We start from the raw sequence: 27410 nt of genomic DNA on the forward strand, positions 1-27410 counted from the left end.
ACTGGCCGGACAATCTGTCTCTCTTGCCTTCACTGGCTCGAAAGACTACTTGTCTTGCCTTTACTTACTTATTCAAAAATTATTCTGTATTCACTGGAAAAATTATATTTGATCAACCACGTTCAAATTTTGTCGCCGCAATAACGAAATCATAGTCAAAAATAAAAAAATAATGAAAATTTATAAAAATTTGAAAAAGTAAATAAAAAAAGCAATTAAAAAATACCGTAACACTCAAATTAATAATAATTAGAACGAGTCTGTATAATTTGAATATCGACGTCATTATTTTTTAGCATTTTTCGAATATACAGCCGCCATATTGGGTTTCGTTATATTTAAATACGACGTCCCAATTGTTAATTTATGATCAACATCTTAAAATGTATCATGATATAAATTTTCATGAAAATTGAACGCAGTTTGTACGTTTTAAAGAACAAAATAGTTATTTTTTAGCATTTCACAGATAATTTGGCCGCCATATTGGTTTTGGACAAATTAAAAAATTATTTTTTCCATGGATCCAATGCTAACTACTAAATAAACACATTAACACATTTTTCTATGACAGTCTATAATTTCCAAGTAACGATTTCATCTGTCGTACTTCGTTATTCGCAGACTTTGGCCACCATATTAAGGTCCGCCATGTTGATTTTTCAAAAGGCCACAGCTCAACTAAAACTACGTATATGTAGCTATAAAATGAGCCCCGAAAGAATTTTTTAGGTGACCCCAATTTTTGGACAGGGGGTGTCTGATTTCACGGAGAATGCCCCATATATATATATATATATATATATATATATATGTATATACACTCCTACAAAAAAAATAGGGAACACTTCATGAACCCTAAAAATTAGGCTATTTTCAAACTGCTGTAAGTCGGCCAAAAATTATCGTAAGAAAAAATTTAAAAAAGCATTTTGAAGCTTGAAGTTTCAACTTTAACGCACTTTCGGTGGATTTTTAAAATTTTTTTATTTTTTCTGTTGTACGCCTTAAAAAAGAACACATTGTTTTGATCCTTAAAATTAACTTATGTTTGACTACTTGAAAATCAATTAAAAATTTTTTTTTCAAAAAATTTAATTAACGTTTCATAAACTACATAATTTTACCTACAAATTGCTTTTTTTTAAATCTTTCTGCGATTTTTTTGGACCGATTTACACGACTTTGAAGCAAACCCTGTATTTTTTAGAAAAAATGACGTAACTCGATGAAAAATAGTAGTAAGGCTATGCCGGTTCTGGATCAAGGCGCGGTGCTCGCGCGGGGTGCGGGGCGAGGGGATCTCGGCGGCGCGGGGATCTCGGCGGCAACACCGATGACGTCATCCCCTCTCCACGCCGAGATCCCCGCGCCGCCGAGATCCCCTCGCCCCGCACCCCGCGCGAGCACCACGCCTTGATCCAGAACCGGCATAGCCTTTTTTATAAACTAATTTAATTATTTATAACATAATTTAATTATTTATAACCTAATTTAATTAATATAATCATTTAATTTAAAAGAAATTTACATGACTTAAACTATGGAGTTGCACGCAGGAAGAGATGGCGTCGAAAACCTTTTTTTTTTTCCTAGGTCTACGTTCAACAAAAAAAATTAACAAAAAACCATATTTTACGTGACTTAAACTATAGAGTCCCCATAGTGGGGAAATGGGGGTGGAAGACAGGAACGGACAAGTTCATACGTGCCGTGATGAGATTATTCTATTTTAGATAAAAGTTTTTATCTATCTTTTAATAATTTTATTAATTTTTTAAATTTGAAATGAACCGTTTATATAATTAAAAAGGACATTTTACCGCAACATATATATAATTTAAACATAGAGGAGGCTAATGTTAGATGAAAACGGAAGAGAGATTGAAAAATAATTTTGCCACTATTTATGCCAATATTCAATTTTTATTCGTTATTTACATTTTTGCTTCATATACAATGTTATCTAAGCCGTAAGCTAATAGTTCGCAATCTATGAGCGAACTTCCATCGGACACCTCACTCAATACTTTTCTCGCCTGACATTTATCCGTGATACGATTTTGTCGCAAGATTGTTACAAAATTTTTATACTTAGTATTAACATGCTGTATATCTTGACATAAATTGAAATATACATGTTCAATACATTGTTCGATTTCAAACAAAAATAATACAGTTGTTGGTATCATGTATAAGGATGTCGCAGGATCACGCAGCGTAACTTTTACAATATTAGCGTCACGCATTTTAACAAGTTCTATAATTAGATGATCTTGAATACACAGCGATGAACCGACAGTCGACTGCATGAGTTGTTCGATATCCATGCGTCTTTCGATGATCGTTGTCCACGTTGTCCACGGAAGCACGATCTGATTTCCCCGATTGTCGCCAAGAATCAATTCCACAAAGGATGTAGATCCCACACTGATTCCGATATCCAAATATTTGTAAGCCGTGACTGTCAGGGCAAATCGTCTGCCCAAGATACGAGGCGTATAACGAGGTTCCGATTTATTAAAACTGTGGAAAAATAAAGTAGATAAATTAATAAAATTATAAAAAAATAAATTTTAAAAAATTTATCCAAAGTAATACTTACGTTTTGCGCTCGTCCGATGAAACTTCACGAGGTTTAGGCGTATAACGAGGTTCCGATTTTTCACGAGGATACGGTACGTAATAATTCATACTTGTGTTGCTTCCCTCAAAGCCGCGAAGTCCCTTATCGGGAATATCACGAGTGTACATCCACTTTTCAGAATTATTTACGTCTTCACTGCGACCAGCCATTGTTCTTATTACTCCGTAAGAGATATACTGTTTTCACTGTTGAAGTTGCCGCTTCGAACGATGAGACTCGATTGATTTTGACTTAGTAACACTGGTTAAAACGTTAACTCCGTTTGCAATGTTTTAGAAAAATTGGACGGCGCGCGCAGATGAAAAATTATAAGGGAAGGGATAATTCCCCTTTCTTTGACATTTTCAAGCACCAGTGTCAGCGCTGCTTACATAGAAGTTATAAAAAATCATACCAATGACTATGAAGTGGAAAATGAACCAATTATACACGACAACACCCTACCTTAAAAATTATGATGTGGTGGGGGGGAATTAGGAGAGGGAAACTACTAACAACTAATGGGAATGGGGAAAAGAAAATAAAGCATTATAAAATTATATATATAATTTATTTTTTTAAAAGATCCCAATTCTTCTGGTGTCGCGACCACCAGTTAAATAATTTTAATACATTTTGTAATGCGCAATTCTTAACATGTTTTCCACATCGCATAGTGTTAGTAACATCTAGATTATTTAAAGATTTGACATCTTCGTAATCCGCATCCAAAGTCTCGATGATCAGCTTTTCTGTCGCATAATTCTCAAGTAGATCCACCAGCCATTCCTGTTTCTGGCATCCCTTGACGTACACGAGAGTCGGTATCTCGTCATCCTCTTCTGTACCAAGCACGGCTGATGTAATTAGGCGTTTTACCATACCGTACGGCACGTTTCCCTCATCCCATGGTAATCCATGGTGATTTGCAATCAGCCAGGAAGCACATGACTTGTCAGATTTTGTGAGAAGACTCCACGGCATGGGGCGCGTAAAGATGTAATGCTCCAGAACGGTCCCGTTTCTCAGCACCGCTGCCTCCTTTACGACAAATTTCATCCCGACGATGAATCCTTGCAGATCGACAAACGTTGGCACGATCATGATGCAACGAAGGAATGATCCGTACTGTACCATATCGCGCTATATATGTCGCTCTTATATCGGATTATTTGTCAACATGGCGATTTACATGAGTTTGCGCACTACATTAGACAGCGGGCAGTATTCGATTACGCGATCATGCAAGATGAGACAATAGGCGGTAGTATTTGCAGGTACATTTTCTTTACAGTCAAATTCTATTCGCACATCCACGGTGGCGCTCTTGACAGACTCGTTTTGTCGCGAGCAATCGATGACAACAAAAGGTCCTTCCATCAGGAATGTATACAAGCTGCAAAGCGTATCACTGGAATCGTATCCGTAATAAGTTTTACGAAAACGCGCGTACATATCAAAAAGAAGGCCGTATCGATTTTTAGTAAAATCTAAGTTCAAGTCATCGTACGGATAAAATTCGGAGTTTAGATAAAGTTTGACATTGGTCAAATTACAGTCATCGAATACGCTAACATTTTGAGACATGATGTTCTTGCGGCCGGTCTGCAGCGCAAAAATAACGTATCGCGGCTTTTCTAACTGAGTCGCAGTCTTGACAGCCCACGAATGCTTGGTCGTGCTCTGCAAGAGTGGATACTCGTACAGATCCCACGAACGAAAACTGACACTAAGATATCGCCCGCTCCCCAAGGCCCGTAACAAGGATAGTTTATTAACCTCGTTTAACGTAACGTGAGGCATTCGCCACTGTACTTTAAACAGTTCGATTTCCGGCTCCGTCGCCGGATCTCCTATAATGCAATTGTTGTCGCTACGCGCACGTATCAAAATTAATTCGTGACGAGCATTAACAACGACGCGTTTGTAATCCTCGCAAAAGCCCAGCAACAACTTGAGTGGTACGCAAAAGTTGAAATATCCTTCCGGTATGCTCGATGTAACGTCCCAGCCAGCATTCCGCATGAGTTGAGAATCATTATACGATAGCGATACGTAGTTCTTGATGGTACTGGTTATTCCAACGTTTCTGTTGCGATCAATCTCCACACCGTTGAGCTCGTATCGAATCTCATCGAACATGAATGCTGCACAATTATTTACAAGCGTTGCCTGAGACTCATCGTCATTCCTTCTCTTTATTACCAATCGTCCTTCGACGTAGAGAAAGCTTTCACACGGCAACGTGTATAAATCTTGCTGTTGTATGGGTATTCTTATCTCATCGTTGTGTCCAAACGTCGTATTGGCGTACGGATTGTACGTGTGAGTTTCAATCTTGACGACGCTATCGTCAAAGATCGGTTCACCTTCAATGTTTAAGATATTAGCCATTTCGTACGACGAAACCCAATGATTTCAAAAATTCAACGTTCAACGCAGTGAGTTTCTTCTTTGGCGATCGGATTGTCTCTTTAATTTTGTTACTCGTCTGTCGCACCTTCTCCACTTCGTTCAGTATGAGCATCTCACGGTTTACCACAGTCGTCGTCTTCGCACATGCAGTCTAACGGTAATCTCTTCTCCACGAAAATCAATCAATCGGCCGTCCTGATCCACGACACGAATCGTTAGATCAGTAATGCTCCGTACGATGATCGGAAGGTAAATGATCTGCGCCGGCGTTTCCGATATCTTATATCCCGGTGGCACACTCGGCGAAAACTCATGTATCGTGTGCACGTACTTGTCGTTGCTGTACGCGCCCGCGGTCACGTTACACTCTATGCGAATGATGTTTACACTGATGATATTTATCGGAACGTCCGATTCGTACCATTGTCGCGGCTCCAGCACACGATTCGCTGAAAATCCTAGCAGCGATCCAATGTTGTTCGGTTTGGCGAAATTTACCCGATAAGCACATTTGATCTCGCTCTTCATCGTATTGTTGTTGGCTCGAATAATCAACGGATATTCTTCATCTTCGCCGACATGTTTCTTTCTCGCAATATTATTGGATTGGTCCAATTGTAAAATTGATTGTTTCAAATACGTGTGTATATCACGCAGTTCGTATGATCCTTCGGGAACGGTAATCTCCTTGTTGTCAAAGTAGAATTTATTGTTCGAAGAATTTACATTCGGTATCGTGTAATAGGTTTCGAAATCTGTCAGACCGAGCTCATAATCACCGTCGCTCAAATCCACGGTGGGAAAGTAGCTTACCGCGAGGATGCTACTCTTGCCGGTGAGCGTAAATGTCAGTGACATGTTTGAATGAATACTGAGTTCAAACAATGCAACGCCAGGCTTTAAATTGAGCATCAACCGTCTGTAGAAAGCGCAGACACAGTTGTCCACAATTGCTCTGATCGTATCGTTGATAAGGTGTGTGATTGTACTCGATTTGCGTCACGTTGTTCTTTAGATACAGCACCAATTCTCTCGGCGGTCGAAGATTGCCATAACTGTCAAAATATATGGCTCGATCTCCCCTCTTCGCGTATGCCACCCAGTGAGTACCCGGTCCCTCAGCGTTATCCAAATTCACGATGCCACTCTCGTTTCGACGCACTCCATCCATCGGTAAGGTAGTACGCATAAAAATACCTCTAAAATATGGAATGTGCATACGCTTTGCAAGTTGTTGCAGTTGTACGTTGGTAGTTACACCTTTCGGAATTTTTAGCGTCTCTTCGACGTTTTTTTTTTTTTCTCGAGACTCCCCGTCCACGTTTGTACGGAGCGAGATAAAGTCCGTGACCTTCCATGGCGCGATTATGTCGTTTAAGTTCTTCCAGCTGACGTCGCGCGACTTTGTTATCGTTCACAGCCTTCGCGACCCCCGCCGCTCCACCGACTAACGAACCGAGAACTCCCAACAACGGTAGAATGGGCAAGATACCACCGCGTTTCGCTGCCGGAAGTATCCGTTTTTTCGAATCCGCTTTCTTCTTCTTCATCTTCATCTTCGTCTGCGTCTTCGCCTTCGCCTTCGCCTTTATTTTCAAACCCATTCCGAGCTTCCGTTTAGCCTTCATGGCCGCCCAGACGGCGGTAGCTGCAGCTTTCTCGGAGAGAGTCGAGTCTTTCGCGACGACGCGTCCTAGCGCTCTCTCGGCGAGTATCTTGTCCGCCGCGTGTCTCTCGGTGAGCTCGCTACTGTGAGAATAAGCTATGTCGTGTTCACGACACGCTGTGTCCAATGGATTAATACCTTGATCACCTCTTGCTAATCGTTTTTTTAAATGAGTGCCCGGACCACAAAACTGATAGCCGGGGATATGCAATTCGATCGGAAGTGCGTTAATCGCGCGATTTAATAAGCCTTTGCCTATTTTCGTTGGCATTCGTAGCAATCCTTTATCAATGGCGCGGGACCGTCGATGTGCGTTCGCTGCCACGGTTGATTGTAATGCTCGTAACAGCGACGATATGTTTGAACCTCTGAATCTGTTTTTATATGTTCCGGAAGCTTGTCCCACACGTAGTGGACGTGATCACAGCACATTTGCAACAGAACAGGTTTCGGCACAAATTGTAGCTGTTCGACACTCAAATTGCGGATATCTGAAGGTCTCGTCAGCAGGACGAACATCTTTGCAACTGAGCGATTCGCGGTGCCGCCTACCTATAAATAGGCGTTCGGCCGGAAGCTCCAGTCGACAGTCTGAAAAATGAGATTCGTGCGACAACCGTTGACGATTCGCGTGACGAATTGCGACGACAGGTTACGGTCGATGGGGAGCAACGCGGAGAAGCGCAGACACGGTGCAATGCTACCGACTACTATACGCGCGATCATTTGCGGCCCCTCGAATTGCGGTAAAACCAACGTTCTGATAAGCTTGCTGGAAAGTCCGCACGGTGTACGTTTCGAGAACGTGTATGTGTACTCGAAATCGTTGCAGCAACCGAAATATCGATACTTGGAGAATGTATTAACGTCGATAGAAGAGATTGGCTATTTTACGTTTTCCAACAACAGTGACGTCATTCCGCCGAGCGATGCGCGTCCAAACTCAATCTTCGTCTTCGATGACGTGGCATGCGATAAGCAAGATGCTGTGAGAGAGTACTTCTCAATGGGTAGGCACTCGAGCGTCGACTGCTTCTATCTCTGTCAAACGTACGCGAGAATACCTAAACATCTGATACGTGACAACGCGAACCTACTGATCCTGTTCAAACAGGATGGTACCAATCTGAAACACGTGTACAACGATCACGTAAATACCGACATGTCGTACGATGAATTTTGTGCGTTGTGCCACGATTGTTGGCAACGCAAGTACGGGTTCGTAGTGATAGACAAGGACAGCGCGCTTTCGAATGGCCGATACAGAAAAGAATTTAACGTGTTCGCGATACGCAAAAGCGGTCAGTCGATGTCGATACCTCGTCGAGTTAAAACGTGAGATTAACAGTCTGCTTTTTCCCGCGATGGCCACGATCGACAGGAGCGAGAATATTCGCGAGCGCGAGAAGATTGTGAAGGAGATTGCGAAAACGAGTGATTCGATTCGTAAGAAACTTCGCGCTTTGAAGACCGGTAAGATCGTGAAGGACATTGAGTTGGACGCACACTTTAAGCCTCTCATCGGACCGTTGCAAAAGATCGCAGACAACTCGATCTCGGTGAAGAAAGAGGAGCCGACGGAGAGCGACGCTTACGTGGGGATCGAAACGTTACCCTTTCAGCAGCGCAAGAAGGAGGAGAAGGAGGAGAAGGAGGAGGAGGAGGAGGAGGATTGGGAGGATGCGACGTCGAAAAAGAGAAAGCTATCAGACTCCTGGTTGGATCTCTCATCGACACCGCATAAATCTAATCAATCGAAACGATCGAAAGTACTACCGATAACCTCCACACCGTCGACGACGGCGAGAACCGTGCAAGATACAATTCCCGAATTCCTCACAAACGCGAATGTTTTTAAAACCACAGACGACTCGATCGCGACATCCGTACGAAAGCAGTTGGAAACGTCGAAGGGACGAGAAACGTTTCTACAAACGTTGCAAGATCAGTTGGGTCCACTGGGCCGAGAGTACATCAGGGCTTTTGTGAGCGCCGATCGAAATATAGACCCCGCATACGGCGTTTATTTCGGCAAGGATGGAATGATGCTCGGTAATAAACGTTTTCAGTTGGACAACGAGGATAGGATAATTATCGATGGCATACGATATATCGGTACACCCGGTCTTTATGAGTTGATCTTCAAGAGAATGCCCGATGACGAGATCTACACGGAGGGAGATATGAAAAAGTATAAGAGCCTGCTGTTGGCAACGAGTGCTCATAAATTCAAGCACGATCCTCGCGAGCGAATAAAGAGCAACAGGGGACACAAGTATTTACATGTAATCGCATCGTTGTTCCCTCCCGAATCCAGGAAGAAAAAATCTGGAATGGGATTATGCATGCCTCGCGCGATGACGCTAACGGACAATAAGGTCGACTACGTGCACTGGGACGATCCCAACGAGCTGGTGGATCGTCTCCAATTGCTCGATGCTTCGCGCCAAGCGGGTCACAACGGTCACGACAACGAGATCCTATCGATCATCGAGGAGCTTCGCGAGGCTGGGCTTATTATAAATTAAACCATGCGTTGGCGAACCATTCAATCACCATTGAAATGCCGATCAACAAGTTTGGTATATCGCTTGGACGAGGCGAGACGCAACCGAACTATCAATGCAATGGAGTAGTCAGAAATTACGTGCGGGATAACGCTCTTTGTATGGTTGCCGGCAACTTTGATGCAAAGTCGCGCAAGATTCGACGCGTGGCGCAACCGGAAGCTGATGATGATGTGGTTAACAAACTATACGTGGATCAGTGCTTTAAAATGTCGAGCAATCGACAGAAAGAGTCAGACGAGAAGCTGGCTGTGTTCGAGAAGGATCTGCAAGCGTTACGGATTGTGATACACGAGCTTCGACATTTGGCCACCGCTGAGTCAAAAACGAACAACAACAGCAACAATGGATAGCAACAAATGGAACGGCTATGAACGATTAACGGACGACGATAAACGGCAACGACGAACGGTTCAGGAACGGTTCAGGAATAGCTATCAAGCGGCTAACGAACGACTCAGAAACAGCTATGAACAGCTAGCGAATGGCTATAAACGGCTAGTGGACAAAGAACGACCGGCAGACAAAAACGGCTATTGAAGGACAATGAATGGAAATAAACGGCTATTGAATTGTTAAAAAAGTTTGAGATATAAATCATAATATAATTTCTTTGTGCATATTATTACACACAGCTAAAAAAAAAAAACATGACATCCGATGGACGTAAAAATATCGAGAAGCAACAACTCGTCGAAGAACTGCATGCTCCAGCGAGAAGAAATTTTCCACGAAGACACGTCATAGTTCGGGGATATGACGACCTGTGGCAGGCTGACATTGTCGAGATGCGCTCATACTCACATTTCAACAAAGGTTACCATTATATACTCACCGTCATCGATGTGCTGAGCAAGTATGCGTGGGCTGTACCGCTCAAGAGTAAAGGTGGAAGCGAGACGGCTGAAGTTATCGCCAAGATAATTCGAGAGAGCGGGAGATGTCCGAAAAACTTACAAACCGATATGGGGAAGGAATTTTACAACACCGACGTGCAACGTCTCGTGAGGAAACACAACATCAATCATTATTCCACATATTCGGTGTTGAAGGCGTCGGTCGTCGAGCGATTCAATCGCACGTTAAAGAATAACATGTGGAAGATGTTTACGTTCAACGGAACTTACAAGTGGTTCGACGAGCTACCGCGTCTCGTCGCGGAGTACAACGCGCGCAAGCATCGAACGATCGGCATGCGACCCGTCGACGTTACTCCTGCAATCGCTGAAAGACTCTTAACCACGGTGTACAGCGCGATCAAGATCGCAGGTTTGACAAAGTTCAAAGTAGGCGATCGGGTACGCGTTAGCAAGCACAAGACAATTTTCGAGAAGGGTTACACACCAAATTGGAGCACCGAGGTGTTTAAGATCGTTAAAGTGCAACACACTAATCCAGCAACCTATCTGCTGGAGGACTATCGCGGAAAATCTATCGCTGGAGCGTTCTATGAGCACGAGTTACATCGCGTGGCTTACCCGAACACGTATCTCGTGGAGAAAGTACTGCGCAGGAGGGGAGACGAGGTCTACGTGAAATGGCTGGGATTCGATGGATCGCACAACTCATGGATACACAAGGACAATGTTATTTAATTCATGCAGATCGTATTTTAAAACATATGAAAAATAAACTATGTAAGAAATATTAAATAGATACATGTACAATATTTTTATTAATATCCCTTCCAACAATATAATATGTGTTACATTACTTTACTTTATGTTACATTACGTTACGTTACCATACATACATACGTACATACATTACATTACTTTACGTTATACTATTACATTTTATACATACAATACACTACGTTTTCGGAGGGGGTATTTGATAATGTCCCCACGGTAACGTATCGATCGAATCGGGTATAATGTATCGCTTATCGTCGTACGGACTCAGAGCGATTTTCGTCTCGCGGATGGTGTGCACTTCATGCAACTTTGATCTTATACAGAACTGCTGTCGCGTCATTTCAATTTCGTCCTTCAGACACCGCGTGTAATCGTCGAACGTTATAGTACGCGCTACGACGTTACTCTTGACGCCTTTTGCTTTTTTAGTGTCTTTTTTACCATCCACCTTCAACGCATACATCTTCGCTCTGAGTCCAACGAATTCCGTCATGATCGCGCCATTGTTTTCATCTTTCATTAAGCCTGGCACCTTCTTGTTCTCAAGTGGTATATCGTACGCGTTGTCAATCGCGTAATCGCTCGTGTCGAATTTGTCGATGTCGCGTTTCATCGTCTCGTATACATCGTCGCACTCTACGTGATATATCAGACTGTCCGTATCGGTGTACATAACTTTACACTTGTCGCGATACAACGGTAACATGTACTCGTGATGAAATTTATACAAACATGTTTTGGATATATCGAGGATGCACATACCCACGTAGATTGGTTTGTTGAACTTTATTTCGAGTTTACGCAATTCAGTGGCGACTAGATTGTCTGAAAAGACACTTCGACTGTGAAAGTTTGGTTTCGCGATCATTGCCTCCGCACCGTATCGTCCGTCCCAGTTTGTTAATAATCTTACATCGACGTGATTGCGCACATTCTCCATAGTTTTACCGAATACAGCGTTGTTCATTAATTTATACAAATTTTTTTCGAAATCGTTTTTTGCTTGCGTTCTAAATTTCGTATTGAGTTCGATGTAATCGCGGAGCCACGTAGATTGAGTGAATTGCAATACGCGATGTATCTTTGTGACGCGAAGGCCATGGCGCGTGCACTGCTGTAGGTTGCGGTAGTGTATGACGTAACGCTCCTTATTGTATAAAGTCGCGAGAAGTTTGTTCTCTCGTTTGCCGGGCGGCTTATCACTCGTCGGACAGAACGGTAGATCAGCGTGCGTATCATGCAGACACTGTGGATACTCGAGATCAACTTCGAGAATATAACCTGTGGGTGAATCCGAAGCGATCGCGTTCACGTCGAAGTTCGAGATGTTGTTGACCCATCGAAAATCTGCGTAGGGCAATGGTTGACACATCGCCCAGCCGTACAAGTTATTTACATCGAAATACATCAGGTACGACGATGGTTTTGATGGATCGTGAGATTGCATGTACTTGTTATTGGCTTGCGCGTATCTACCGGAACATTGACTGAGGCCGCCGCGAATACCACGTTCGATAAACATTACCATATCAATGTCCGTGAGCAGTTCAAAATTTATGCGCGTATGCTTCAACATAGCGTCCCACGTGAAACCTGGTAGAGTGTAATAATGCGCTGGATCGAGTCCATAACTCGCGACGCAGCTATCGCGAAAATTTTCAAATATGTCGGCCAATAACAAGACATCGGTCTTTAGATACAGATCGCTGTATTCACCCAAGGTTTGAATGGAGAACCGTTGCCAGACGTTCACGGCGTGCGCGTAATCGCTTTCGGATACGGTGTCACCTGTCAATGAACTGTAAAACGAGTCGCGCGGTGGTAAACATGAGTCCTCCAACTTTTCGACGCAGTCAATGTACTCGTATGGAAAGACACTTTTTCGCGTCAATAATTCGAAATCTTGGTCGGATAACGCGGAAAATTTTGAACGTATAATTTTTAACTTATCCTTATTGAGGAAGGATGCTAATTTTTCGAGACTCGTGCTAAGAAATTTGTATGAGTCGATGAATCTTAATTTGACACAAGTTTTCATATCTTTGTCTTCCGTGCTTTTAACATTTTTCGTAAACGAAATGTATTTTTCTTTTGTGATTGGAAGTAAGTCTACACGTCCTTCAAAAGCAGTGGCTATTTCATTTATAATAAAATGTGAATCGTAACCTAATAAATTATGAAAAACTATGGGAATGTGATATGAATTTTTATAATTCAGGTTACAGTCTGAGTGTGCGGGACCTCGGTACCTACCGGTTAAATGACAGTGATCGCGTACCCGCGTGTCGTCTGGCGCGAACGGTTTCTCGCACACGTGACAGTGCGTTGCGCTGTTAAATTTTTCCCACTCGTCTCGCGTCAAATCCGCCATGGGTATATTAGTAGACAAGATAGGCTTTACGTTGTGAGCTAAACGTCTTAGCTCCTCGGCGAACCACGTGATACAATCTTTATCGCGACGACATCGATACGCGGATAACGAGTCGTCGTACGAGCACCGTACGTAATACCCGACGCTGTATACCTCATGATGTTGATAGATACCAGACGTTTCTGGATCCGCTTCCGTCTTTTTCAGGGCGCACTCTAAGTCCGCGTATATGATGAACGGGGACTCGCTCCTTCATGCTGTGATTTTTGAAACTCAACCACTTGTCGTTATCACGTGGCAGTCGAATGGCACAGTTGTTCATCTCCTGGCAGTCGACGGTGTGGGCTGCCAATTTTTCACCCGAACTGAAATAGTGTAGACATCTGCGAAAAAGAATAATTTATTATTTTTTCATTGAAAAATATGAAATATCATAGAATAGAAATATCATAGAATAGAATAGAAATATACTCACCGATCGCAAAAGTATTTTTTGTGTGCATTCTTATTAATCTGCGAGCTCACGAGGCGTGATAAATTTTTTATCCAGGTGAAATGTCCCACGTTGGCATCTCGCGGGTCTTCCACGTACAACAAATTTACATGTTTGTTGTTTATCTTTCGGTCGGTGAGCTGTATTGGTAAGATTGTATGTTGATCCTTGTTTTTCTTGATGGCATACACATTGATGGAAATGCCGTTGAGATCTTCAAATTTTTTAATTTGACTCAACGACATTGGGAATTCGATGCCTTCTAAATTTAATTTTCTTTTATAAGGAGGGTACGAAGCTATTCTACATGTATTTTGCTTAACTGGATACAGCGCGGCGACCACCGACCACGCGAAGCACGCATTGTCCGTTGATTGAATGTTGATCACCGCTTTCTTTAATTTAATTTCTTGCGGTAAATCGATGTAACATCCCGTGCGCAATGGATTATATTTGTTTATGTTTAGCATTAAATTATGTATACGCGACAACGCCCACCCGCTGTCACGTTCCTGGAATTCCTCCAGCGATGCTAAAGTGGGCTCGATAACGCGCAACTCATACCACTCTTCCAAATCAGACTCGCGAAGGAGTTCATAGCTTCTCGAATAAATACTTTTGTTTGCGCGTTTATCACCCACCACAAACTCACCGTTGAACATTGTGTATATTTTTACACTGTCATGTTGTTGTATGACGTTCCACACATGATTTAATACAATGTTTCTCGCATCCTCGAGAAATTTTCGCGGTTCAATGTGATCGGTATTGATCACCGCACCAGTCAATATGCGACTTTTGAAAGCCATATCTATCTCGCGCCATCTGAGTCCTGTCTCACTCGCACTATATCCTGCACCAACATGCACGAAACGTCGACGTACCGAATCTTTCAGACCTTCGAGTCGTGCGATTTGAGCCGCCAACGAAGTTGGTTGCCGATGTTGGTTGTCGATTGATAATCGAGGCCGTTTATTTCGGCCTTGTTCTTCCAACACTTTGATAAACTCAACACATCGTTGCTCCCACGCGGCAAAATCTTCGATCGAATTCAGTCGCTCGGATTGCTCCTTCAACTCTTGCTCCAACAACTCGTGCTCCATATTCTCGTTTCCTTCGATCCAAAGATTCCAAAGACTGCTCGCTCGCTTGCTCGCTTGCTTGAGAATACTATTATTTTAACACTATTTTCCATCGTTTTATACTTTTCTTCTATCGCTTCTTTTCTCTCTTTTTTTTAATCATTTCTTCCTCTTCTACTTCTACGTCACTGAGAGGTGGCATCCCTTAGACCCTTAGGTCTCAATAAGCTCAATAAGTTATTTGCTTATTAGTAAAAAAATTTTGTCCGAATGGTAACATAAACCATGCCCCGACACATAGCTCGTCAAAGGACGAGACAATTTTAGGTCATAAATTATAGAAGTCTGTCATCGGAGCTCAATTTTATAATATTTGTATGTCTTTTTCATGAATAATTATCGGCTGAAAGTACCTCCACAAAAAAAACAAACAAAGAATTTGTCCGTCCCTATTTTTTACCATCATTTTGAGAGATACCCCCGCCACTAATAATAGTATATCTACACATCTGGTGAAGCAAATCTCAAAATCTCAGGTACTTGCACTCATGCGTTCGTGCGTAAAAGAGTTTTGACTGTTTCTATCTTTACTCCCTCCCTCTCCACCTGAGCAGCTACGGGGACGGATGTTCCTGACACGTAGCTTGTCAAAGGGTTAGACAATTGTAGGTCATAAATTATAGCTGCCTGTCATAGGCATGCCATTCTATAACATTTGCATAAGAAACTCTTCGATACAAAATTTCTTTGGAACGCAGACATACTCAGCTATGTATGTAATATAATATAATATAATATAATATAATATAATATATGTATGCATGTATGTATGTATGTGTGTATGTATGTATGTATGTATAATACTAATGGAAGGAATATTAATCACACATTTTGTATTTTATATTTCAAATATTTATTTATTATATAATTTTTACAAAAGTTTGCCATTTATTATTTCCCTAAACATTTTGTCTCTAAGGTACGGCATGTCATCCTGCGTAAACGTTATCTCCCTGTTTGCACAGATGTACTCGGCGAACATGCAAGAGAATACACCACAATCGCTACCGTTTGTCTGTTGCGGAATGTTCTTGGCGGAATAAAATTCCCAATCACTCATATCATAAGGTTGTTTCTTTTTGTCAAGACTCTCATTTTGTAAATATAGTTTTAGCGCAGCCAGACATTTCGGATTATCACTGCCCATACTGTCGTAATAGACAATTGTCTTATCGCGAAAATCTATTATTGCCATACACCAGTGAACGTCCAAATGTACAGGCACAACCACAAGATCCTGCGCAAATATGTCCACCTTCCTAGTCCATCGCTTTAGCGACGAGTGACCGCCCGACAGAAGTTTTGGGTAAAAAAACGTGTTCATCGCGTGCACTTTCGGATACGCGTCGGAAGATGTTCCTCTGGCGATCAGCAGGTTCATATAAAAGTTTATCACTTCGTCGTTCAGCCAATTTGAGTCGGCCAGCGTGTGAAGATCCTTCCGCGTGAGCCTCAGACCGAATCCTTCCACCGCCTCCATATTGTGGAAATCCTTGGCAAAAAAAAGTATAATGTTACAAAATTATGTCACAAAATTATATCACACTCCATTATTTTTAATATTAATTTGTATATTTGTATATTTACCTTGATAATCTGATTGCATCGCTGCTCATTTAATTTTTCCCACGTATTTAACTCTTCCCACGCATTGATTTGTTCCCACGCACTTAATTCTTCCATCGCATTGTGCTCCATATTTTCAACTTGCTCGCTTGCTTGCTTGAGCATACTATGATTCTAACGCTCTTCTTCATCGTTTTCTTCAATCACTTTTTCTCTTTTCTCTATCATTTCATCCTCTTTTACTTTTACGTCACAGAGACGTGACATTCCTTAAACCCTTTGGGTCTCAATAAGTAAATAAGCTATTTGCTTATTAGTAAAAAATTTCATCCAAATGATAACATAAACCATGTCCTGACACGTACAGTTCGTCGAAGGATGCGGCAATTGCAGGTCATAATTATACCTGCCTACCATCTGTGCTCAATTCTATAACATTTATATGGCTCTTTCATGAATAATTTTCGGCCAAATGTACCTCCACGGAAAAAAAAAACAAAGAATTTTTTATCCCTGTTTTTCACCATCTTTTTGAGAGATATCCCCACCAATTAAAGTATATCTACACATCAGGTGAAGCAAATCTCAAAAATCTTGGATACTTGCATTTGTACATTCGTGCGTAACAGTCTCGTGCGTAACAGTCTCATTCTGCGTGTGTACTTGGTGCGAAATACTATCGTGTCTTTGATATTTTGTGTCATCGTCATTAAGTTCATTTTTATAATATAATACATTAAAATGGCTGATCATTTTGACGACGTTGTGGCTGATGGAGAAGAAGAAAACGCGCTGTCAGACGATAGCGCTTATGAAACTGCGGATAGTGACGATGACTGCAGAGAAGTCGTCTTTAGAGCCATGTATCGTCCTGAAATTTTGGCGTTCAATGCGCGCACAAAATATTGCGCCATTTATGTATATTATACAGACGGTTCAGGATCAGGACACAAGGATTGTGTTTTATGTATGAATGCATACGCGGACACTGAAGCCGAGCCAGTATATGTCGTTCGAAGGCATATAAGCAAAGCATTCAACGCAATACGCCATCGTACCTGTGGAAATTGCAGACAGCCGCTGTATACAATATATCCATGCAATATATGTCCTCGTTGCACGAAATAGGATATATGTTGCATGGAAACGTGAAGCCTGATGAAATATCAACGTAAGTATTACTTTTTAAAATTATTATTATTATTATTTTTTTAATAAACCATTAATCTATTTTGTTTTTCTACAGTTTTAGAAGGCTGGTGGATCGTGGGAGGGGTCGGTGGGAGTCTGGCATAACCACCCACCTCACCCCGGGGTAGGGGTATCCAATGCAGGATTTCCCTTCGGAGAAAAAAGGTACTCGGACCCAGGAAAAAAAAAAAAGGCCCGGTGGACCCAAGTGATCTTGCAAGCTTGAAGACTGCCTCTACCCGCCTCTATTGTTTGAGTCACGTAAACATTGCTATCTATTTGAGATTGAAGCAAAAATGTAAATTACGAATAAAAATTGAATATTGGCATAAATAGTGGCAAAATTATTTTTCAATCTCTCTTCCGTTTTCATCTAACATTAGCCTCCTCTATGTTTAAATTATATATATGTTGCGGTAAAATGTCCTTTTTAATTATATAAACGGTTCATTTCAAATTTAAAGAATTAATAAAATTATTAAAAGATAGATAAAAACTTTTATCTAAAATAGAATAATCTCATCACGGCACGTATGAACTTGTCCGTTCCTGTCTTCCACCCCCATTTCCCCACTATGGGGACTCTATAGTTTAAGTCACGTAAAATATGGTTTTTTGTTAATTTTTTTGTTGAACGTAGACCTAGGAAAAAAAAAAGGTCTTCGACGCCATCTCTTCCTGCGTGCAACTCCATAGTTTAAGTCATGTAAATTTCTTTTAAATTAAATGATTATATTAATTAAATTAGGTTATAAATAATTAAAATATAATTAAAGGTCAAGCTCGTATGTGTCAAATAATAAATAGGTTGCCGGCCAATAACGAGCAATGTTAGACGTTAAAATTCAAAATTTATTAATGTAACATTACAAATGGTACGTTTCGGCAACACTGTGCCTTCCTCAGCCAATTTTAACAATTAATTGAAATGCCACGAATCATGTGTCAAGAGTAACAAATTTCCACATCAAAATTAACATACAGATAACATTGAGATCTAAATTATTACATACATAGTTTAAGAAATTGTAGTTTGGATGTGGATTTTATAACTCTATAATTCGTGTCGATCCATTGTTTTACTAGTGTGGAAGAGTGTCTTCCAAAATAATAATGTAAACGATGACTTCTAAAGTCCCCCATTGTAGGCCTGGGTATAAATATAATAAAGGTCAAGCTCGTATGTGTCAAATAATAAATAGGTTGCCGGCCAATAACGAGCAATGTTAGACGTTAAAATTCAAAATTATTAATGTAACATTACAAATGGTACGTTTCGGCAACACTGTGCCTTCCTCAGCCAATTTTAACAATTAATTGAAATGCCACGAATCATGTGTCAAGAGTAACAAATTTCCACATCAAAATTAACATACAGATAACATTGAGATCTAAATTATTACATACATAGTTTAAGAAATTGTAGTTTGGATGTGGATTTTATAACTCTATAATTCGTGTCGATCCATTGTTTTACTAGTGTGGAAGAGTGTCTTCCAAAATAATAATGTAAACGATGACTTCTAAAGTCCCCCATTGTAGGCCTGGGTATAAATATAATTAAAGGTCAAGCTCGTATGTGTCAAATAATAAATAGGTTGCCGGCCAATAACGAGCAATGTTAGACGTTAAAATTCAAAATTTATTAATGTAACATTACAAATGGTACGTTTCGGCAACACTGTGCCTTCCTCAGCCAATTTAACAATTAATTGAAATGCCACGAATCATGTGTCAAGAGTAACAAATTTCCACATCAAAATTAACATACAGATAACATTGAGATCTAATTATTACATACATAGTTTAAGAAATTGTAGTTTGGATGTGGATTTTATAACTCTATAATTCGTGTCGATCCATTGTTTTACTAGTGTGGAAGAGTGTCTTCCAAAATAATAATGTAAACGATGACTTCTAAAGTCCCCCATTGTAGGCCTGGGTATAAATATAATTAAAGGTCAAGCTCGTATGTGTCAAATAATAAATAGGTTGCCGGCCAATAACGAGCAATGTTAGACGTTAAAATTCAAAATTTATAATGTAACATTACAAATGGTACGTTTCGGCAACACTGTGCCTTCCTCAGCCAATTTTAACAATTAATTGAAATGCCACGAATCATGTGTCAAGAGTAACAAATTTCCACATCAAAATTAACATACAGATAACATTGAGATCTAAATTATTACATACATAGTTTAAGAAATTGTAGTTGGATGTGGATTTTATAACTCTATAATTCGTGTCGATCCATTGTTTTACTAGTGTGGAAGAGTGTCTTCCAAAATAATATGTAAACGATGACTTCTAAAGTCCCCCATTGTAGGCCTGGGTATAAATATAATTAAAGGTCAAGCTCGTATGTGTCAAATAATAAATAGGTTGCCGGCCAATAACGAGCAATGTTAGACGTTAAAATTCAAAATTTATTAATGTAACATTACAAATGGTACGTTTCGGCAACACTGTGCCTTCCTCAGCCAATTTTAACAATTAATTGAAATGCCACGAATCATGTGTCAAGAGTAACAAATTTCCACATCAAAATTAACATACAGATAACATTGAGATCTAAATTATTACATACATAGTTTAAGAAATTGTAGTTTGGATGTGGATTTTATAACTCTATAATTCGTGTCGATCCATTGTTTTACTAGTGTGGAAGAGTGTCTTCCAAATAATAATGTAAACGATGACTTCTAAAGTCCCCCATTGTAGGCCTGGGTATAAATATAATTAAAGGTCAAGCTCGTATGTGTCAAATAATAAATAGGTTGCCGGCCAATAACGAGCAATGTTAGACGTTAAAATTCAAAATTTATTAATGTAACATTACAAATGGTACGTTTCGGCAACACTGTGCCTTCCTCAGCCAATTTTAACAATTAATTGAAATGCCACGAATCATGTGTCAAGAGTAACAAATTTCCACATCAAAATTAACATACAGATAACATTGAGATCTAAATTATTACATACATAGTTTAAGAAATTGTAGTTTGGATGTGGATTTTATAACTCTATAATTCGTGTCGATCCATTGTTTTACTAGTGTGGAAGAGTGTCTTCCAAAATAATAATGTAAACGATGACTTCTAAAGTCCCCCATTGTAGGCCTGGGTATAAATATAATTAAAGGTCAAGCTCGTATGTGTCAAATAATAAATAGGTTGCCGGCCAATAACGAGCAATGTTAGACGTTAAAATTCAAAATTTATTAATGTAACATTACAAATGGTACGTTTCGGCAACACTGTGCCTTCCTCAGCCAATTTTAACAATTAATTGAAATGCCACGAATCATGTGTCAAGAGTAACAAATTTCCACATCAAAATTAACATACAGATAACATTGAGATCTAAATTATTACATACATAGTTTAAGAAATTGTAGTTTGGATGTGGATTTTATAACTCTATAATTCGTGTCGATACATTGTTTTACTAGTGTGGAAGAGTGTCTTCCAAAATAATAATGTAAACGATGACTTCTAAAGTCCCCCATTGTAGGCCTGGGTATAAATATAATTAAAGGTCAAGCTCGTATGTGTCAACTTTAGAAGTCATCGTTTACATTATTATTTTGGAAGACACTCTTCCACACTAGTAAAAACAATGGATCGACACGAATTATAGAGTTATAAAATCCACATCCAAACTACAATTTCTTAAACTATGTATGTAATAATTTAGATCTCAATGTTATCTGTATGTTAATTTTGATGTGGAAATTTGTTACTCTTGACACATGATTCGTGGCATTTCAATTAATTGTTAAAATTGGCTGAGGAAGGCACAGTGTTGCCGAAACGTACCATTTGTAATGTTACATTAATAAATTTTGAATTTTAACGTCTAACATTGCTCGTTATTGGCCGGCAACCTATTTATTATTTGACACATACGAGCTTGACCTTTAATTATATTTATACCCAGGCCTACAATGGGGGACTTTAGAAGTCATCGTTTACATTATTATTTTGGAAGACACTCTTCCACACTAGTAAAACAATGGATCGACACGAATTATAGAGTTATAAAATCCACATCCAAACTACAATTTCTTAAACTATGTATGTAATAATTTAGATCTCAATGTTATCTGTATGTTAATTTTGATGTGGAAATTTGTTACTCTTGACACATGATTCGTGGCATTTCAATTAATTGTTAAAATTGGCTGAGGAAGGCACAGTGTTGCCGAAACGTACCATTTGTAATGTTACATTAATAAATTTTGAATTTTAACGTCTAACATTGCTCGTTATTGGCCGGCAACCTATTTATTATAAATAATTAAATTATGTTATAAATAATTAAATTAGTTTATAAAAAAGGCTATGCCGGTTCTGGATCAAGACATGGTGCTCGCGCGGGATGCGGGGCGAGGGGATGGAGAGGGGATGACGTCATCGGCGTTGCCGCCGAGATCCCCGCGCCGCCGAGATCCCCTCGCCCCGCACCCCGCGCGAGCACCAGGCCTTGATCCAGAACCGGCATAGCCTTACTACTAAAAATCATCGTAGAACAAACAAAAAAAAAGCATTTTAAAGCTCAAAATGTCAGCTGTAACGTGGTATCGGTGACGATAAAAAATTTTTCTGACTTCCTTGTTTGGGGCTAAAATTAAAAATGTTGATTTATTCTTTAAAATTACACATTTTTATATATATATATATATATATATATATAACACTGCAGTTTGATAAAAAAAATTTTTTTACAAAATTCAATACAAATACCATAAACTGTAACATTTTACCTACAAAATGCTTTTTTTTAAATCTTCCTACGATTTTTTTTTACCGATTTACACAATGTTGAAGTTAACCCTTTTTTTCTTGAAAAATGACATTTACCGCCGACATTAGCATTAACCAATGTGCACCACGTGGAGGTTGTCGGTCGGATTTTGCACATCGTGTGTGTGTGTGTGTGTGTCACAGCAGAAATAAGGACTCCGCAGCTCGTCATTTCTGCAGTATTTAAATGACTCCAAACTTCTCTGCTGTGTGTGCGTGCGTGCCTTTAAAATTGTGTATTACCTCTTCTCTGATTAATTACTGCTTGCAATCGCTCTCGCATGTTTATGCATCTTTTAATTGCGCTTTGTGGAATTTTGCGCCAAATTTGCCTAAGCGCTTTTCCCAATTGGTTCAGATTATACGGCTGCTTTAATCGTCATTCCATTTCGTCCCAAATGTGTTTAATGGGATTTAAATCGTGGAATCATTTAAATATTGGCGAAATTCTGCCACATGTCACAAGTCACGTATCACGAGTTCCTTGATTCCACGATTTAAATCCCATTGAACACATTTGGGACGAAATGGAATGACGATTAAAGCAGCCGTATAATCTGAACCAATTGGAAGAAGCGCTTAGGCAAATTTGGCGCAAAATTCCACAAAGCGCAATTGAAAGATGCATAAACATGCGAGAGCGATTGCAAGCAGTAATTAATCAGAGAAGAGGTAATACACAATTTTAAAGGCACGCACGCGCGCGTACACACACGCACACACACACAGCAGAGAAGTTTGGAGTCATTTAAATACTGCAGAAATGACGAGCTGCGGAGTCCTTATTTCTGCTGTGACACACACACACACACACACACACACACACACACACACACACACACACACACACACACACACACACACACACACACACACACACACACGATGTGCAAAATCCGACCGACAACCTCCACGTGGTGCACATTGGTTAATGCTAATGTCGGCGGTAAATGTCATTTTTCAAAAAAAAAAGGGTTAACTTCAACATTGTGTAAATCGGTAAAAAAAAATCGTAGGAAGATTTTAAAAAAAGCATTTTGTAAGTAAAATGTTACAGTTTGTGGTATTTGTATTAAATTTTGTAAAAAAATTTTTTTATCAAACTGCAGAGTGTTAGAAATGTGTAATTTTAAGGAATAAATCAACATTTTTAATTTTAGCACCAAACAAGAAAGACAGAAAAATTTTTTATTGTCACCGATACCACGTTACAGCTGACATTTTGAGCTTTAAAATGCTTTTTTTTGTTTGTTCTACGATGATTTTTCATCGAGTTACGTCATTTTTTCTAAAAAATACAGGGTTTGCTTCAAAGTCGTGTAAATCGGTCAAAAAAAATCGTAGGAAGATTAAAAAAAAAGCATTTTGTAGGTAAAATTATGTAGTTTATGAAACGTTAATTGAATTTTTTGAAAAAAAATTTTTAATTGGGTTTTAAGTAGTCAAACATAAGTTAATTTTAAGGAACAAAACAATGTGTTCTCTTTTAAGGCGTACAACAAAAAAAATAAAAAAATTTTAAAAATCCATTAAAAGTGCGTTAAAGTTGAAACTTCAAGCTTTAAAATGCTTTTTTAGATTTTTTTTTACGATAATTTTTCGCCAACTTACAGCAGTTTGAAAATAACCTAATTTTTAGAGTTCATGAAGTGTTCCCTATTTTTTTGTACGAGTGATATATATATATATATATATATATACTAGCTGCCCCGGCGAACTTCGTACCGCCTAACAGTAATGAATGTAGTGATAAGACACGCAAATAGTCCCTCTCTCTCCCTCTCTTTCCCCCCTTTCCCCCTCTCCCTCTTTCTCTCTCTCTCTCTCTCTCTCTCTCTCCTTCTCTTTCTCTCTCTCCCCCTCCCTCTCTCCCTCTCTCCTCTCTTCCTCTCTCTCTCTCTTTCTCCCCCTCTTTTTCTCTCTTTCTTTCCCCCTCCCTCTTTCTCTCTCTCTCTCTCTCTCTCCTTCCCTCTATGTATTTTTTCTATGTATTTGGATATCTTTCTAGATTAATTTTTTTTTACGTGAATTTTTCCAATATTTTATTAGTTATTCTGCTATTCCGGAAAATTCTACCCCTATTTCATATACTTGTAGTAAAAATTTGGCCCAGCCGTTCTTGAGTTATAAATGGTGTAACTAACCCGACTTTGTTTTATATATATATATATATATATATATATATATATATATATATATATATATATCACGCTCCCCCTCCGAGAGGGAAGCAATAAACTATAAGAAATATATAAAATCTTCTCTAAAGGATCTCAAGACAACCCTTCTACAAAACAGCTCAATCGCCATGCACGGAAAAAAGTACGGTCACGAATCAGGCAAGCAAGCGCACACGGCACACACATCCGTCCCGCACGGCGGTTCGAGCCGAACTCCGAGATGAGAAGGACTGAAAGAGAGGTTATGTTGACGGTGAGGTTGGGCGAGGAGGAGATGGCACAATAGGCCAGTCATTAAAGACAATCAATTCACTTTAATTACAAAAGTTTTCAAATTTTGATGGAATATTGGGTGAGTTGAAATAACAATAAATCTCATTTTGCAACCATCCCCGAGGTCCGGAACATGCTAAACATTGCAAAAAACGTTAATTTATTATAACTTTGCGAAAAAAATTACAAAAGTCCTGCAAACTTAAAGCAATGTCTATTGTAATATTTTCCACAATGTGTTAGATTTGCAACCTATTTTGAGGCGCGCAACATTGAATTTTTTTATAAAATAACTTATAAAATAATTTTTGTTTGTAAGTTGGAGGAAAAAATTGCAAAAGTGCTGCAAACCGATAGAATAACTTTTACAACTACCCCGAACAGCTGTACCAATTTGCAACCTTCTATGTTACACGCAACATATTTTTTTTAAATTAATGATGGAACAATTGTTTATTTGGTCGTAATTTTGCCAAAAAAATTGCAAAAGTTTTGCAAATTGGTTGCAAACGTTGAGATTATTTTTCGTCACAAGCTGTTAAGTTTGCAACCTCGGACAAGGTCCGCAACCTTGAAAAATTAGCAACAATTATTATTTTGCACTTTTTACAAGCGTGAAAAAATTGCAAAAGTTTTGCAAATTTTACGGAGTGCTTCAAATGTCTTCCTTTATCCGAATATAAATTTGCAACCCTCTACTAGTTACGCAAATTATTGCAACTTATTAATGAATAATTTTGTGTTACAAAATTAATGCAAAAGTGTTGCAAATCCAGGGAAACAAATAAAAAATACATTTACACATGATGTCGAATTTGCAACCTTCTATCTGTCACGCAAAATATTCAAATCAAATATATTTTTCTTTACTTTTCGATGATTGTATTAATGTACTGAGTATTTATTGATGGAATGTGAGTTAAGGAGATCGAATACAATATTTTGACTCCGACGATTGTTACATTTAGAAAGTTTTGTAGAGTTAGGAAAATGATGATTTCTTCATTCAAAATACAATTACTTTACAATTTTTGCAGAATTTAAAAAGGGGACAAGACACTTGAGTTCCGAGTTTTCCCAAATGCAACAATCTGTAACTGAAAGTACTATGCAATTGTTTTATTGTAGTTAAAATAAAATTTCGAGCATAACATAAAAATCACTGTTTACTTCATTTTAATAAAAATCACTATAATTATGAGAGTCTCCGTCTCTTACTGCCAGAAGGTCCAGGATTGTCAGAAACGTTCCTCTCCACATTCTCAGGGAAAATTTCGTCTATAAATATCGGTTCTTGAAATAGGATATCAGATGCTTTGCATTCCTCGTCCAATAATGTGTCATTGTTCGTGCAATCGAGGTACGTGTCTAACGGCGCTCCGAATCTGTTACTTTGGGCACAAAACTGGTCCATTCGGGTTTCTAATTCTTCGTCATCGCTGTCCGATTCGACGTGATCGATTTCCTTGGCATTCGCGCAAGATTGTCCGTGACAAAAGAAGCAAATGTCAGAGTATTTTAACCCAGCTTTCCGACAGCCACATTGCTTTTCACAGCCTTTTTCGCACTTGCATGTGACGAATTTTAATAATTCTGCCGGTGCTGGTTCCTGCAATGTGAAGATGGGCATCAAGCCATTCGGTCCTTGCTTCCAGCCCCAAGATTCGGCTATTTTCTTCTTACCCATCCATTGTTGAACTTGATGGTATGTACGCAAGGAATGTTGCCGTGCCGCAGCTTTTGTTGGTGGCAAACAGGCAAGGTTAAATTTGCTTTTTGTTATTGAACGCCCAAAGCCATCGTACCGTAATTTATTCAACGAATCGTTGCGTTGACCCCCGTACAAAGCGACTAAAACTTTCTCTCCCGCGTCGTCAATGACATCTGGATCGGCGTACGAATCTTTGAAGGAGTTTATAGCTTCTTTCAAATCGTCATTCTTTTTTAATAGTAACGTAATTTTAATTTTTCCCTGGTTGAATAATGCTGAAGTTGTGTCACAACCTGTGAAGGCATGGTAAAATAAAATGTGTTCCGCCAAAGTTGGATCTTGCAAACTCGTGGAAGAATACAAACATATTGCAGACTTTCCTTTTCCAGGCTTCATAAAATAAACGTTATTCTGAGTTTCATTTGCAATCCCGGTTAAAATAATTAGTAAATCAATATCTTCGCCAACGATAACAACTGATTCATAGTCCGAGGCCATTTCCAAAGCTGTTGAGACGATGAGCGTATCCGCATCTTCTTCATGTTGTTTTACTGAATGCCCGGCGTTTTGGAACTTCTTTTTTAGCATGGTTATTAGACGCGCTTTATTTTTCTCATTGGAGAGAAATTTCTCTTGAGACATTGTTGCACTCATTGATTCCTCAAAAAGAATGTCTGCAGATGTAGTTTTCGTTGATCGTCGTAATCGTTTCGAAGTTTTTGTGCTTTTCTTTGCGATATCCTCTGAATACCCATCAAACACGA

At 39.4% G+C, this 27410-nt stretch overlaps 2 protein-coding genes across 2 annotated transcripts in view; one reads left to right on the top strand and one right to left on the bottom strand.

The window, feature by feature from the left end:
• LOC139821920 (UDP-glucosyltransferase 2-like) overlaps positions 1-27410 on the top strand; it is a 110166-nt gene that overhangs the window by 57958 nt on the left and 24798 nt on the right. The window lies entirely within an intron of this gene.
• Positions 10967-12761, bottom strand: LOC139822059 (uncharacterized). Its single transcript, XM_071793583.1, has one exon. It carries the CDS (start codon positions 12485-12487, stop codon positions 11087-11089), a length of 1401 nt encoding a protein of 466 aa, XP_071649684.1. The 5' UTR covers positions 12488-12761; the 3' UTR covers positions 10967-11086.

Source organism: Temnothorax longispinosus, chromosome 11 (genome assembly GCF_030848805.1).
Source record: "Temnothorax longispinosus isolate EJ_2023e chromosome 11, Tlon_JGU_v1, whole genome shotgun sequence".
Taxonomy (NCBI): Eukaryota; Metazoa; Arthropoda; class Insecta; order Hymenoptera; family Formicidae; genus Temnothorax; species Temnothorax longispinosus.